Genomic DNA, 14,777 nt, shown 5'->3' on the forward strand with positions numbered 1-14,777 from the left:
TGCTCTGATGCCATGAGGTACGAGCACAGAAAGGCTTGCTAGGGATCCTTGCAGGACTCGTGTAGCCCCCAGCTCAGTGCGCTCTGCTTCAGTGGTGCTGTGGCTCCACGCTGCTACCTGCCTGGCCCAGGATCTGACCTGCCCTTTTCTTGTAGAAAGTGACCCATGACATGGACATGTGCTACGGGATGATGGGGAGCCTCTTCCGCAGCGGCTCTCGGCAGACCCTCTTTGCGAGCCAGGTGATGCGCTATGCTGATCTCTATGCAGCCTCCTTCATCAACCTCCTCTACTACCCCTTCAGCTACCTCTTCAGAGCCGCCCACGTACTGGTGAGTTGCAGACCCCGGGGAGGGGGGCAGGAGGCCCAAAGGTGCCTGCACTTGTGCTTAATAACACTTCCATGAGCTACAAGCACCAGCAACAGTACCTTGGAGGGGTGGGTGGTGTTTGATGACCTGTGGGCTAAAGGGTCACATGTTCTAGGGTTTGCTCCCCGTCTGTCTCAGGGAGATACCCTGGGACTGGGATACCCCTTGCCATCTTCTCTCTCTCTTCCATGTTTAGATGCCACATGAGTCCACGGTAGAGCACACCCACGTCGACATCAACGAGAAGGAGTCGCCGATGGCCACACGCAACCGCACCTCCGTGGATTTTAAAGATTCCGACTACAAGCGGCACCAACTGACCCGCTCCATCAGCGAGATCAAACCGCCCAACCTCTTCCCCCAGGCACCTCAGGAAATCACACACTGCCACGATGAAGATGATGATGAGGAAGAGGAAGAGGAGGAAGAAGAGGAGGAAGAGGAAGAGGAATAAGGAAGAAAAAGAAAAGTGTTCCTGAAGACAAACCATGACCCTAGCAGCGATCAGGAGCGGATTCCTTTCTTAGGGCCCTTGGGGTGATGGATTGGGGGGGTGTGATTCTTGCAAAGGCACATTTTGAAAGTGTCTGGAGACTTTTAACAAATTAACACTAATTAGGACAAGTCCCTTGTTTTCAGTTTTGCAGACGGTTCAAAGAGCTGATGGATTGTGCCTGGGTGGTGCATTCAGGTTGGACTGCCCGCCTGTGCTGTCATGCCGCTCCCCATTACATGTAGGGATGCTGCATGTTTCTCCCTTTTCCATAATGTGTGTCATTTAAGTTGCATCTGTATGGTGTCCTGTGAACGGTTTTTGCCATTTGTTACATTCTCTGTGGAGGAGGAAGGGATGTGCTAAGCCCTGCAGGAGATGAAATGATCCAAAGCCTGTCCCTTGGGTTGCTGCCCTGAACTCTCTGCCTTCTGGGTTACAAACTCTCCCCTCCCTGTGTTAGAAAGGGTTTTGCTGTGACTTCCAGCACTCAGTTACCCTCTGCTTGGCGTGAGTTTCCCTGTGTGAGTGGTTTGATTCCTCCAGCCATCACAGGTGGTGGTGGGATTGCAGCTCTTGCATATCTGCAGCTGTACACATTTTGGCTTGTAGACTCTTGTTTCCTCTCCCAGTGTTTCAGAGCTCTTTCATCATCAGCATGTGATGCATGATTTCCAGCGCAGTTCTCAGGCAGCTGAGCCGCACACTGTGTTCTCAACTTCTGTAGTTTCAGCAGTAAATATTAACCCAGGAGCTTAAAGCTACTGCTTTAGCATTACGTTAGTTGGTTTGTTTTCCTTCTGCCTGTTGCTGACCTTTCTGTCTGCTCAGCTTTAAGAAGTTGAAGCATCCCAGCTGCCATCTGGAACGAAAGGCCCTGTTAGTTCAGGGTGCTGCAGGCCACACGTGTCTGCCCTAAACTATTAAACAGCCCTACAGTGGGAGCCAGCCAGTTCCAGTCTGGCTGGCAGCTGCCCTGGTCTTTGGCCTGGCATGCAGCAGCAGAGTTTCACTGCAAGTTATGATGAGCAAGGCTGGCTCCCCAGCCAAGGAAGGTGACGCTGTAAGCTGCCATTCAGGAACCAGGGGTGCCTCACAGGAACAGGCAAGCAATCCTTGTGCCTGAAAGCCAGGGCGGGGAAGGTGTGGGACTGGCACAGGGCTGGGCAGCAGTGCCCTGCAGTATTTTTCCTCCCTGTCATGGGTGCAGCCTCCCTTACTCCAGCCTGTTCGCTGTGAAGGGATTACAACAAGGGCCCTCTTGTAATGAATTCACCTGTTGTTTCAGTACCATAAACTCATTTAATCTTTTGTTTGTTTGTTTTTTCCATTTTAAAAGTACCTTAGGAGAAAATAAAAAACAAAAACACACCACCAACATCGGAGCAGGAAACACTGCTGCTGTAGTGGCAGTTGTTCAAGTCAATAAATGATGATGTTTCTAAGAAATGTCTGATGCTTTGTGGCATGTTGCTTAGATGATGAGGGCTGTGCCAAGGTGCAGGGAAAGCCAGGGGTGGTCTTGGGGCATGGGGGGATCCCAGCAGCACAGATGGCTGAGGAAGAGGGAAAGCATCTCCAGGAATGGCTTTTGTGAAGCATTGCCAAGCAGTTGCTGTGGATCTGACTTCACAGGCTTGGGGAGGAGGTGGGCAGAAAGCAAAGAGGGGGGAGTGGGGCACAAGGCTTTTGTTATCCCCATTGAAGCTGGGAGGCAGGGAGGAAACAGAAACATTTTGGCCTAGACTCAAGAGACTGAGGAGGAGGGGGTTTCCACAGCAGGAAAGACGATACCACAATCCTGCCACTACCTTCAACATTTTGCCTTTCCAGGGTTGTTTCCCACAGGCACTTCCCCCACTCTTCATGACACACTGTGGCAGTGGCATGCTCACCAGGAGCTGCAAACCTGGTTTAACAGAGGAAAATACCTGGGAAAGGCCAGAGCTGCCACAGTGATGGCACCAGCTCGCCTAGCCAAAGGCTGCATGTACCCTGTTGTGCTGGTTTGAGGCCAGACAGATCCTCTCTTGCCCTGAGAGGGACAAGAGAATGACACTCAAACAGATTGAAGAGTGATGGAAAGTTTAAATGGAAAAGCAATTGGTAAAACTACAAGCATAGTGGCAAAGGTATCCCAAAGTGTACACAGTCCCTTACACAACACCCAAAGACCTCCCAGCTCTTCCCTTCTCCCCACCTGAGGGTATACCCAAACCCCCAGGGCTCTTTCTTCCCCCCTCTGCTAGGCTGGTCTTAGGCTGGCCAGGTCTGAGACTGCCCCCTCCACCCCCTGCCTTCTCCTGGCATTAGGCCTAGACAGGCCTAAGAGGCCTTGAGATACTCCCCCACTGCTACCTGATAGAGAGCATCTCCCACGGGGGCAGAGAGGGAAGAAAGAGGAAGGGAAGGACTTTGCAGAGGGATTGATAGGGTGCAGGATTTCTGGGTAGCAATACGCCGATTCCTGTGTCCACCTTCCTGGGTCAGACACTCGGGACACCGGAGGTGTGGCTGGTGTGGCAGTGACAGGAGGCACCCAGCCTGAACTGCCACACCTGTGCCCCAGATGGGGACAGCACATTGCTGTGCTCAGCCCTCCCCTATAAACCAGATGGGGCCTCCACCACAGAAGGAGACTCAGTACCCAGGGCCCAAAGTGCCAAATAGAAAATCAATAGTAAATGGCTGCAGATGGTGGTGATGGATCAGCAGCTGACACGTTAGGAATTGCTAAAAGCCCCAACCTCAGTATTTGGGGCCCTGCTCCCTTGATTTTGGGGGTGAAAAGCAGCTATTGTGTCCCTACAGCAAGGCTGACTGCAGCAGGGCTTTGAGGGAGCTGTTCTTGAGCTCTTTCACTGAAGGCCATGTTGGGCTTTGCTATGTTTAAACCTCATTTCTCCAAGTATAGCCACTTGAATTTTTTAAGCTTTAGCTCAGCAGCTGGGGAGGGCATGTGGCTGCGGGAAGGGAGATCTGGGGGAGCTCTGTGCATTCCTTCTTCCCAACAGGTCACCACAAATAGCTCACTCCCAGCCCAGGGCTATTTCTGACTGCAATGGGGAGAAGACTCTTCAAGGCTGGAGCAGTGGAAAGTATTTGACCCTCACTTGATGGTGGGAAAGTGGCAGGCAGAGCCTGACAGACACACAGGCAACGCTCACTGCCTGACCTTGTGCCACTCTGCCCGTCCTGCACAGGTTCCATGATAGTGCTGCAGTAAGAAATTACTGAGCAAGAGTGAATCCTGCTGCCCAGACTGGCACAAGGGCCATGGTCACAGACATTTTCTAGCCCATACTTCTGGCAGGCATCCCTTTGTATCTCTCGCCTGCACCAGGTGCTGCTTCTAGGTGGCCTGGCAGTATCTGTGTCTCCAACCAGCTCTGCAGAGCACCCACGAAAAGCCAGCATAAGCCACACCTCCTGCAAGGCTCCTGCTGCTTTCCTGGCAGCCTGATCCTCCCTGTCCCAAAGGACAGGCACCATTGCCCACCAGCAATGATCTCTCCTGTGGCAGAAGCCTGGTGAGAGCAAGACAATCACCACAGACAGGCCTCCCTCCTGTGCCTGAACTCTTGCTGGATGGATTTCTGGTTTGTCCCACTTTCTCCACCACCACACACCCACCCTCAATGGCCCACAGTGGCTGCACTGATCAAATTCAGAATCACAGAGACATTCAGGTTGGAAAAGACCCTCAGGATCACCAAGTCCAACTAAGAACACTACTCTATAAGGTTCACCCCTAAACCATATCCCGAAGCACCACATCCAAGCAACCTTTAAACACATCTTCCTGGGCAGCCCATTCCAATGCCTGATCACTTTTGCTGTGAATACTTATTTTCCTAATGTCCAGTCTAAACCTACCCAGTTGCAGCTTGAGACTGTGTCCTCTTGTTCTATTACTACCTGTGAGAAGAGACCAGCTCCAGCCTCTCCACAATGTCCTTTCAGGTAGTTGTAGAGAGCAATGAGGTCTCCCCTCAGCCTCTTCTTTTCCAAACTAACCAGCCCCAGCTCCCTCAGTTGCTCTTCATAAGACTTATTTTTCAGGCCCTTCTCCAGCTTCATTGCCCTCCTCTGCACTTCCTCCAGCACCTCCACATCTCTCTTGTATTGAGGTGCCCAAAACTGCACAAAATACTCATTCTGATTCCCCTTCTGACTCCTATAGGATACATGAGGCTGGGTGTCCAGGAAACTGCTGGTTCCAGTGCTAAAGACGGAGGCAAAGTAGGCATTGAGGACCTTAGCCTTCTCCTCATTCTTAGTCACTACATTTCCCTCTGCATCCAATAAAGGATGGAGATTTTTTCCCTAGTCCTCCTGGAAACCCAAAGTTCACTCTGCCCTCAGCCACAATCCTGCGGGGGATTGTGGTGAGTGCTGCCAGCAAGTACTTCTGAGCAGTTGAAAGTAACTAGAGCTAAACCCAGCTCCTCTTCCTTTATGCCATTTCCTTTCGCAGCAGTGAGCAAGCCCACTGCAGCTGAACCACCCCAGCACCAGGGTATGCCTAACCCTGACGGAGAATGCAAAGTCCTCTGCCAGTCCCTGAGCAGCAGCTACTGCAGCATGGGCAGCAGAAGCCCTAGCCACCTGCAATGTGCATTGACAAGGCAATCTTGTAGGTGCAGCACCACCAGCTCGCCCTGGCCCTGCAGCAAAGGGAGCTCAGCTCCAGCAGGATGGCCCTGGGGCACGCTGGGCTGTGGAGCGTGCAGCCAGAGCACAGGGCTGACCAGGCACTTGCACAGCAGCAGCATGGTAGGGCAAATGACCAGGACTTAGCAGCCTGGGGGTACAAAAGGTGACTTTGAACACGACTCACATGGTATGCAAGAAATGGCTTTTACTGCTGGGGTGGTGGAGGGGGGTGGGGGTGAGGGGTTGTCCCTCCCTGCTGCTGCAGCAGTGCAGGGCCCAGCCACACAGCCTGGGTGCTGCTGGAACCTAGGGGGAAGACAGACCTTTATTTCAAGCACTGCTCCCACCCTGCTGCCACAGTGTGGCCTGCACCCAGGCAGGCAACATCCATCCCATCTCCCTGCAAGGACCCAACACCTTGCAACCAGTCATCCAGGAGCTCTGGGCTTGCTTGCCCTGCTCCTCCTTTCCACTGCTCTTCATTGCTAGAACCAGCCCCAAAGTCTGCCCTCATATTAATTCTACTTACATCCTGCTTGCTGCATCCCACCATCCTCCACCACTGCCAGGACAGGCACAAGCAGAGAGTAGAAATCTTCACAGGACCTGCCATTTTCCTCACTGCCCCGATGCAATGTTGGGGAGCAGCATCCAGGTGGATGGGGTCATTCTGCAGCAGAGGAACAGGAACAGAGGCTGCACTAGGTGCAAGCAAAACCCTACACAAATCTTGAGCAGACACTGCCCAAATCTTGAGCAGACACTGCCCAACTCCAGGGTGTAGCAGCTCAAGAGCTGAGAAAGTAAGCAAGCCCAGTGATATGTGGCACACAGGAAAGGGCTGGCCATTCCTCTGCCAGTGTGGAGCTTGAACTGATGCTGGGCAGGGGACTAAGCACAAGCTCACTCTCCTGCTGAGAAATATGTCTCTGTCACTGCTGGCTCTCCACAGCTCTGCCGCCAAAGCCAGAGCACCAGGAGACCAGGCAGCAGCACCTAATGCAGATGGATCACAGAGCACTGGAACAGGCTCCCCAGAGAGGTTGAGGAGTCTCCTCCTCTGGAGACTTTCAATACTCAGCTGGGTGCATTCCTGTGTGACTCATGCCAGATTCTATGGTCCTGCTCTGGCAGGAGGGTGGACTCAGTCTCCAGAGGTCCTTTCCAACCGCTAACAGCCTGTGATCCTGGGATGGATGGGCAAATTCACTCCACCAGTGATGCCCATCCAACAGGGCTACTGTTGGCCCCAGTCACACACCACCTGTGTGCTACAGCTGGACAGATAGATGGCATCTGCACTTCTGGGCAAACAAACGTGATATAGAGAGAGCAAGTTGTAAATAAAAGGTTTTTATTAGTGGAAGAAAAAAGTCCCTCACCCCTGAGGGAACTTCAGAAAGAGAAAGTCAGCTGCTTGCCGTTGCCACCACCTTCCCAGCTCTTGGTCAGCAAAATCATAGGCACAGCCCTCCCCAGCTCAAGGACTTACAGGACCACCAAAGCAAAGAGCAAGACTTGGCTCCAAGGGAAACAAGATCAGGCCCCTCCATGGCTCTTGACAGCTGAAGCAGAGATTATAGATTGCTGATGTGCTAATAGCAAAGATTTGGGTCTGGGATCACTGACATCAGTCCCACCACCCACATGCCAAAATCCATCCCTTGGAAATAAAGAGGGAGCATGGAGGAGGGAAAAATGCATAAACTGGAATGTTCAACAGAAAAAAAAAAAGGAAGAAGAAAAAAATCATCATTTATCTAAAAAGAATAGAAATAAACAAATGCTTTTAAACAAAATCACAAAATATACAAACAAATCTGGTACAAAATAAATAGGAGAGATTGGAAATCTACAACAAAATTGGAATAATTATAAAATTCATTCATATGACAATCAATATATGAAACTTATACACTTCATTCAGGAGCTCACTTGTGCTTATTCAGGTTTATGTACACAGATGGAAATACTGTAGTCAGAATACTACAACTCTGGAAATCCCAAGGCATGTACAATATGATACAATTTGCAAAGACCATGTATGATGGTGAGTAAGACACAGGGGAGAGCTGGCTGGAGTGGCTGAGTGGGTTCAGATAGCCATGAAAACGCACCACAGAGGGAGAGCTGTCACACATCTGAGCAAGGAAGGACTGAGCCCAAGCCAGCAGTGGCCAGGAGGGAGGCTCAGGGCAGCCAGGAAGGACACGACCACAGGAGAAAGGTTTGGTGTGTGAGATCTCCAGCCGCTGAGCACCAGGTGCTCGTGGCTTCCAGGAACACTTCTCAAGTATTTGGTTTTTCAGATTCCATGTGTTTGGCATCCAGGCACCTGCCCCACGATTCAGGTACTGAGGTTGGCTCTGCAGCTGTGTGTGCTGGAGAAAGTATACACCAAAAGCTCTGAGGTCCCTCAGCAGGGCCCAACTCTGAACTACTCATAACCACCCTTGTGCTCAGGAGAACACAGATCAAATGGGACAGAAGCACTGGTGCTGGTGTCCTGGTAGGTTTCCACTTTCCAAATTCCACATGGTCTGCAAAGAAGGCAGAGTCCCTTGAGCAGTATTTCCTACCCCTAGTGTGAGGAATGAAGACAGGACAGCTGCAGTACCATCCGTTCCTGACTGCTGCACCTCCTTCTCTCACCCTCCTGAGTGCTCAACCAACCCATGGCGAGAAGAGCAGAGCAGCTATGGCTGATGTGAGAGCAGCAGCCACAGAAAGCCACGTTGCTGAATCCAAGCCAGCATGTTGCAGAAGGACAGGGCACACAACTTGGCTAAAAACCTGCTGGCCAAACAGCCCAGCCCTGTCTTCTGGGACCTGAGACTTTAAAGGAGGCATGATGCTAGAGCTGTACTAGGCGCAGGCAGCCTGTCACTTGTGTGAGCAGAGGAGCTGGCCAGGAGCCCCCTCCACCCTCCCACACTGATATCCAGGCAAATCCAGAAGGCATGCATTCAATATTGGCACTTCCAACTAAGGCTACTCAGCTGAAACCTACAAGTTTCTTACTTGAATTTGGAAGTAATTCCTTGAGAATAACAAAACACCTCCTTTTATATAGCTCTGCAGTCTCCAAACAGCTCACAGACTAAATGCTGGGACAGGTCCCTCCTCCCCAGCAAATCCTGCTATCAAGCAACTGCCACACTGCTTTCTGGAAGACAACAGAGACACCAAATCCACCTCCGGAGCATCGGAGCCAGCTGCAGCCCTTGCATGCTTCAGGTGCTTGTTTTGCTCTCAGCTGACAAACCTCAAGTCCAGCTCTATGACAGGCAGCTTCTGTCTGGAACAGCCATACCTCTCGTGCTGGGGCAAGGGTTAAACATCAAGCACTTTGTTAGCCAGAATCTGTGCTGGAGGGGTGAGAGCAGTCAAGCACTGTTCTCTGCAGGATCCCAGTGATGAGCCTAGCTCAGAGGAAAACAGGGCCCAAAGGAGAAACCTCAGGAGAGAGCAGAAAGTTATTTTTCAGCTGGAGACAGAAGATAAGCAGCTTTGAGTACCATATTTCTGAGGTGCAGAACTGCTGTACAGCCTGACCTCAGGACAAGAAGAACAAGATGTCACTCTGAGAACGTTCAACGCTACCAGTCTGTGAAACACCACTAACTGTACCATACCACAGCCTGGAGGTGGCTTTTTGGCAGCCCCTTCCCATTCCTGTACTCAGGGAAGGAAAGGTGCTGGGATAAACTGGGCTTTCTCCTAAGGAACGTTCTGTCCTCCCCAGATTCAGCATCCAGCTTCTACAGAACATAAATCTGCACAACCAGACCAAAAAGCTCAACTGTATCACCTGAGACCTGTAGCAACAGCATCCTCTCACCTGGACACAGCCTCAAGGACACAACCATGAAACTAACCATGGAGGAACCTAACCCAGCATGAAGCCAGGAGATTCCAGGATAAGAACAAGACATCAAGTGGGATTTTCTGGGGGGCTCTGTGGGAAGCTGTGGATGCCTCCGAGTTCCCTGTGCTGCCAACGCATGGAAGCCAGGCCCAGTATCACCACAGACATCGCACCAAGAGGCCTGCAACTGTTGGACCAGGTATAACCACAGAGCAAAGATGTGGGCAGCTTCCCAGCCCAGCTTGCAGTGTAGAGCTTTCCTCCCTGCTAGTCAAGACGAAGGTTGCTTTCTCCTCTGTGTCTTGCATTCGAACACATTAGTTAAACAGCATTTCACTGTTGGGCCAAACCAACCCTCAGTATCAAGGACCAGTTAGAGCCCCACTGCAGAGCCAGGCAGCGAGGCAGGCAGCAGGGTGGGCAGCAGACCCAAAGCCATATCACACTGAGCCTTTCTGCTTTGTGCCAGCTTGACAGGGGGCCATGCACAGCACGAACACAGGAACCCCTCAGTGCTGGTTGGACCCCTTGGGATGAAGCCTCAAGTTAGTATCACAAACAAGAGATACTGTGCATCATCCTTCCCCACCCCCCAGCCCATTTTCTACTGATAATCCAGACACTGGATAACTTGACAACTGGTACACAGGTACTAGTTTTAAAACCACAGACGTGTGTATTGGATAGCATATCAAATATGGTACATCCTTCATGTGGGAGTGATTTCTATGGATAGTGTATTCCAGCACACAGAAGGTCTGTGTCCCATGGGGCCCTGGAGAACTAGGCTGTATTCTCCATCATGTAGGATACTTACACAGGATGCTTGTGAAGAGACAGTGCTGCTCTTTGCTGTCCACACCCCCCCTGCCCCTCAGCTGAGCTCTGCAGAGATCACATCAAGCACCACTGCTGCCCAAGCAGCCCCCCTCACACACAGCTACCTCTTTGGTTTGCTTTGAGCTGACTTGAGCCAGAGCTTACCACCACCAGTACCAAAATCTTCTCATCCTCATCTAAGCAGGTCCCTGAAGGCTGAGAAGCAGCAACAGGTGATGTTTACGGGCCATCCTGGGCAACTTGCCCTGCTTCCCCTGAGCTTTCTCCAGGTTTGAGGTGAGTACAAAGAGCCATATCCTGAGGCTCCTACTCTTGCCAGCTCCATCTGCACAAAAAGGCACTTAAATAAAAGAAGAAAAAAACACTCCAAACAAACAAACAAAACACCACCCTGTGGTGAGGAAAAGGGGAGTAAGTCCAGGATAAGAGAGGAGGAACAGAATAGTTGTAAATGAGTGGCTGACCCCTCTTCCAACAGGGCCCAAGAACTGCAAGCCCTGTGCAGCCAGCTCCAGCTGCCCCTGGATGATCTTGGCATCATCTCATTCCATGCTCATTTTGGAGCTGGAGTGTACATATGAGCAAAAAGAGCATGAGAGGGAACATATATGACTGCAGGCAGAGCAGAAGTGGAGAGCGGTGGAAGGACCTGCCCTGTGGAGCTTGATCTGCTGCACCTCATCCTGACACCCCAACCTCAGGGACTCTGCTCTCTGGCCAGCATACCTTGTCCCTCCATGGGGTATCCCATCCTGAGCAACTCCAGGGCAGTGGCTTTCAGCTGCACAGGGATTTCAGGGAGTGAGCAAGCTTGGGAATAAAACAACAAGCACTTTGTAAACTCTGGAGGGTCTGAGCCTGGGTTCTGCAGAGAGGCCGAGATTGGTCTGCTAAGCCCACCCTGAGTCCCTCTCCTCTCAGAACTAGCATGCTTCTTATGATCTCCACGTCACCAGAGCCAGTCTTATTTGGAGAAAGATTCTCATTGGAAAGCAAGAACATTCCTTCAATCTTTACAAAGATTTGGCAATACACAGAATTAAAAAAAAAAAAAAATCATAGTTACAACAGATTCAGGTTCACTTCATTTAAAGGAAATTCAACCAACAGGAGTGTAAAAGTTATAATTCACAGTTGTGCATTTAAGATATTAGTGTTGAAAACCTCACTTCAAAGAACTCTTGTGCAAAATTGTATTGACAGTAGAAACCATGGCTGGATGCTCTCCCAGCCTCCCCAGGCCAACAGACCGTTGTCCACCCCTCCGCCTGCACACAGAGGCAGGCGGGCGAGGGGAACAAAGGCGGCAGTAGGAGTTGACATAGGAAGATGCAGTATCCTTTCTACAAGTCAAAGCCTTGCCAAGGTCTGAGGTCAAGTCCAATGATTCCCAAAGCCACAAGCTGGTGCCCTGCCCTGCAGTGATGACTGGCAGCCCTGCCACGCATCCTTACGGCACTGCAGCCGGGCCTCTGGCACCTGAGCCCACCTGAACGCAGGCAGGCGGCCAGTGAGGCAGAGGAAGCAGACCTGCTCTGGCAGGACACCCTCTGCAAGGGCACAGACTCAGATGCCATGGCATCTCCATTGCGGTCGGGAAAGCCAAGCAAATGCCAACTGGAGGCTCAGAAGTGATCCTGAGCTGGATGCTGGGCTTCTCTGCTTGTGGTGGTTCCCACCACGAGGGCTGGGAACCCCTTTGCATTTGTTAAACAGTAAAACTGTAAATACCCTGAGAACAGGGAGACTGGATTTCTTCCTCTCTAGGGAGAGGATCATGCTTTGTTCTCCAAGCTAATTAGTAGTAGCAGCTCCTAACCCCTTTGGGTCAGGTACATATTTTCCATATGGAACATATCTATAATCAACTATTTTTATGGAAATAATTTCACTTTCCATTATTGGATCTGTACAAATGATGAAAAACAGTCACGCAAAAAAAAATTGCCTGCAAATTTTGGAACAGTGCAGCACGGGCAGAAGCAGGAGGTATTTGCTTTGGGATCACATGGCTTTGGTTGGAAAAACTGGCTTTTTTTTTCCTTTTTTTATTTCTTCTTTTTTTTCCTTCTTTTCTCTTTTCTCTTTTTTTTTTTAAGGGAAACAGACACTGAAACAAAACCACAACCTGCCATAAGAAGCAGAAGTCAGATCCAGTAAGCAACCTCATCCCAGAGAAAGAGAGCTGCCTTGACTTGAGCCTTCCCTCCTTTGGCAGGTTTGACAGACCAAGATACTGCATCTCGAGTTCACCACCGAGTCAAACACTTTCAACAAACTTTAACATTCAGCAACTCTAGGTAAAAACCGGAGAGGTGAGTCCCTAGCCAAAGCCAAAGGCCGCAACAGCTCAATGGTTTGCTTCAGGAGAAAGGTGCAGTATTGGCAGCTCTCTGGGAGTGAGCAGGGCTTATGTCAGGCCATGCTGACGCCAGGCCACGTCCGCTTGGCGGTGGCAGGCTGGTGCGTACCAGAGCGAGGATGGAGGCTAAGGAAACACTCTTAGATGGGACCCAGAAAAAGTTAATTAAAAGCTAAACGACAGAGTAAGGGTTTGGGGGCCCCCACTTCCTCCTCACTGGGTGCACAAGGTTTAGATGTTGTGCAGTTTCTGTGTCTCCTTGTGGGGACTTCATCCTCAGGGATGGCTCCAAGGGAGAAGTACATCTTTCCCATTGGGAAGCGCAGCCAAACTAAGGCTGCTTTCTGAAGCCAGAAGAGGAGGAGAGACACAAGCAGACCAAATTGACTCTGACAGCACGCACTCCAGTTTCCTGTGGGGAGATCCTGCAGCAAAATATTGCACCTTTCCAGCTACCTTTTGCAAAGATGGACCACAGGAGCTTGTGGCAAGTGCCTTTCCCAGCCCGTAAGCAGGAGAGACAGGGCAGGCATGCAGACACAGAGAGCTCTGGCAGTTGCATTTGGAGCTTGGGTCTTATCTGAGGGTCAGATGAGACTATCCAAGTGTAAAGAAAGGGAAGGAAATGCTACATAGCCAGGGGCCACAGAAGGGTCTCAAAACAGACAAACCACAATGCCTGATTTATTAATCACCTCAGATACCGAGGGAAGTGTTCACATTTAGTTTGAGACAGCAATGGAAGGGGAGAGGATGAGGGGGAAATTGGAACTTTTTTTTTTTTACATTTGAGGACCTAAACTCCATCTGTAAAAGTGGGAATGTGTGATGCGCAACTGCCACAGTTTGCCTCTTGCTTGCATCCAGTCTGCATTCCGTTTTTTGGAGTGGAGGAATTGGTTTCTGCTGCCTGACTCAGGGTGCCCTGCAGTAGCAGCACCTGGGTGGGAAACTCTGCTCTACTACCATGGTAATCCCTAAAATGCCTGTTAAAAGGGGCAAGAGAGAAGGAAACGCACTAAATCTGCTCCAAGGAAGGAATGTGGCTACAAACAGCCTGGAAAAGAACCTCACCGAATCCCTGAAGTGCAACACACTCGCGTCTGGAAAGTTTTATCAGTTCTTGGAGAGAAAAGGATGGTGCTGACTCCTGAGCAGAGCCCATCCTTGCACTGGCAAAGGTTCACTGTCACTTGGAGGATGTACTTTGGGCATAACTGTAGCAGCACTTTTTATGTTAATACTAGTGATGGAAAGGGAGATGGGAACTGATGTTCTCCGTTATTCATCAAAGTCTGAACATCTGCTCTGGCCAAGGTAACGGTGTGCAGACCACTATAGCACAGGAGGGTTTAAAGGTTTGTAATTTGGGGGTGTGCACGCTACATTACCATGCAATTGTCAGGAACATCCATCAAAAATCTCCCAGTTACTTCACTGTGGAAAATTAACCCTCGGTTTCATTTCACAAGACTGCAGTTTTGCTAATTAACTCCTTTCCCCCACCTACCTTCAACATATGCAAGGTTATTACAGTTACAAAACTGTAAGCGTAACAATGCTTTTGTCTATTGTACAAAGAAACCTTCTGAAAATTGAGAGATCATTAAATAGCAAAGTAATCATTCCTTCCCTGAAACAACTGGAAGAATGCAGCAATACTCATCCCTTGGCCCTCCAGGTTCATTGAAGCTCACACATTCTTAGGACACAAATAACATACAAGTACCAGTTACTAACTTCTTCAACAGGGCAAGAAAAATGACAAGTAAGGGGTGAAAAGAGACCTAAGGACACCAGAGCTAATTCACAAAACCATGACAGAGCCCATTTGAGGTTCAGGAGGGACAGAAACAATTTAAAACTCTGCAAAATACTTCTTAAAAACATGATCTCTCTTGAAAAAATAACTGGAGGAGCCTTCAAACTTCTCCATATGTGTTTGAGGAGGAAAAAACCCAACAAGGATCAAAAATACAGATAAAAAATAAACATGATTCTACTTTGCAAGAAGTACTTTCATTGTTCTCAAGGGCGGCTCACCATTCCCAAAGTACACTTGGGGCTTTAAGTCTCTCTTGCTCTTTGCTCCTTTCTTCCTGTTTCTTCCTCTTCTGCTCCCAGAACGGACGCAAAAGTCTTTGGTCTCAGAACACTGGATGCAGCACAGTGTTGCAAGCACGTACT

The 14,777-nt window shown here is 50.1% G+C and overlaps 1 protein-coding gene across 1 annotated transcript in view; it reads left to right on the top strand.

Moving 5' to 3' along the window:
• NT5C2 (5'-nucleotidase, cytosolic II) overlaps positions 1-933 on the top strand; it is a 40,377-nt gene extending 39,444 nt beyond the window's left edge. The window contains exons 16-17 of the mRNA XM_054382108.1: positions 156-332; positions 568-933. Coding sequence (XP_054238083.1) covers positions 156-332; positions 568-825 — 435 coding nt within the window. The 3' untranslated portion in view covers positions 826-933. The remainder of the gene's footprint in view (positions 1-155; positions 333-567) is intronic.
• Positions 934-14,777: the final 13,844 nt, after the last annotated feature.

Source organism: Indicator indicator, chromosome 7 (assembly GCF_027791375.1).
Source record: "Indicator indicator isolate 239-I01 chromosome 7, UM_Iind_1.1, whole genome shotgun sequence".
Lineage (NCBI taxonomy): Eukaryota > Metazoa > Chordata > Aves > Piciformes > Indicatoridae > Indicator > Indicator indicator.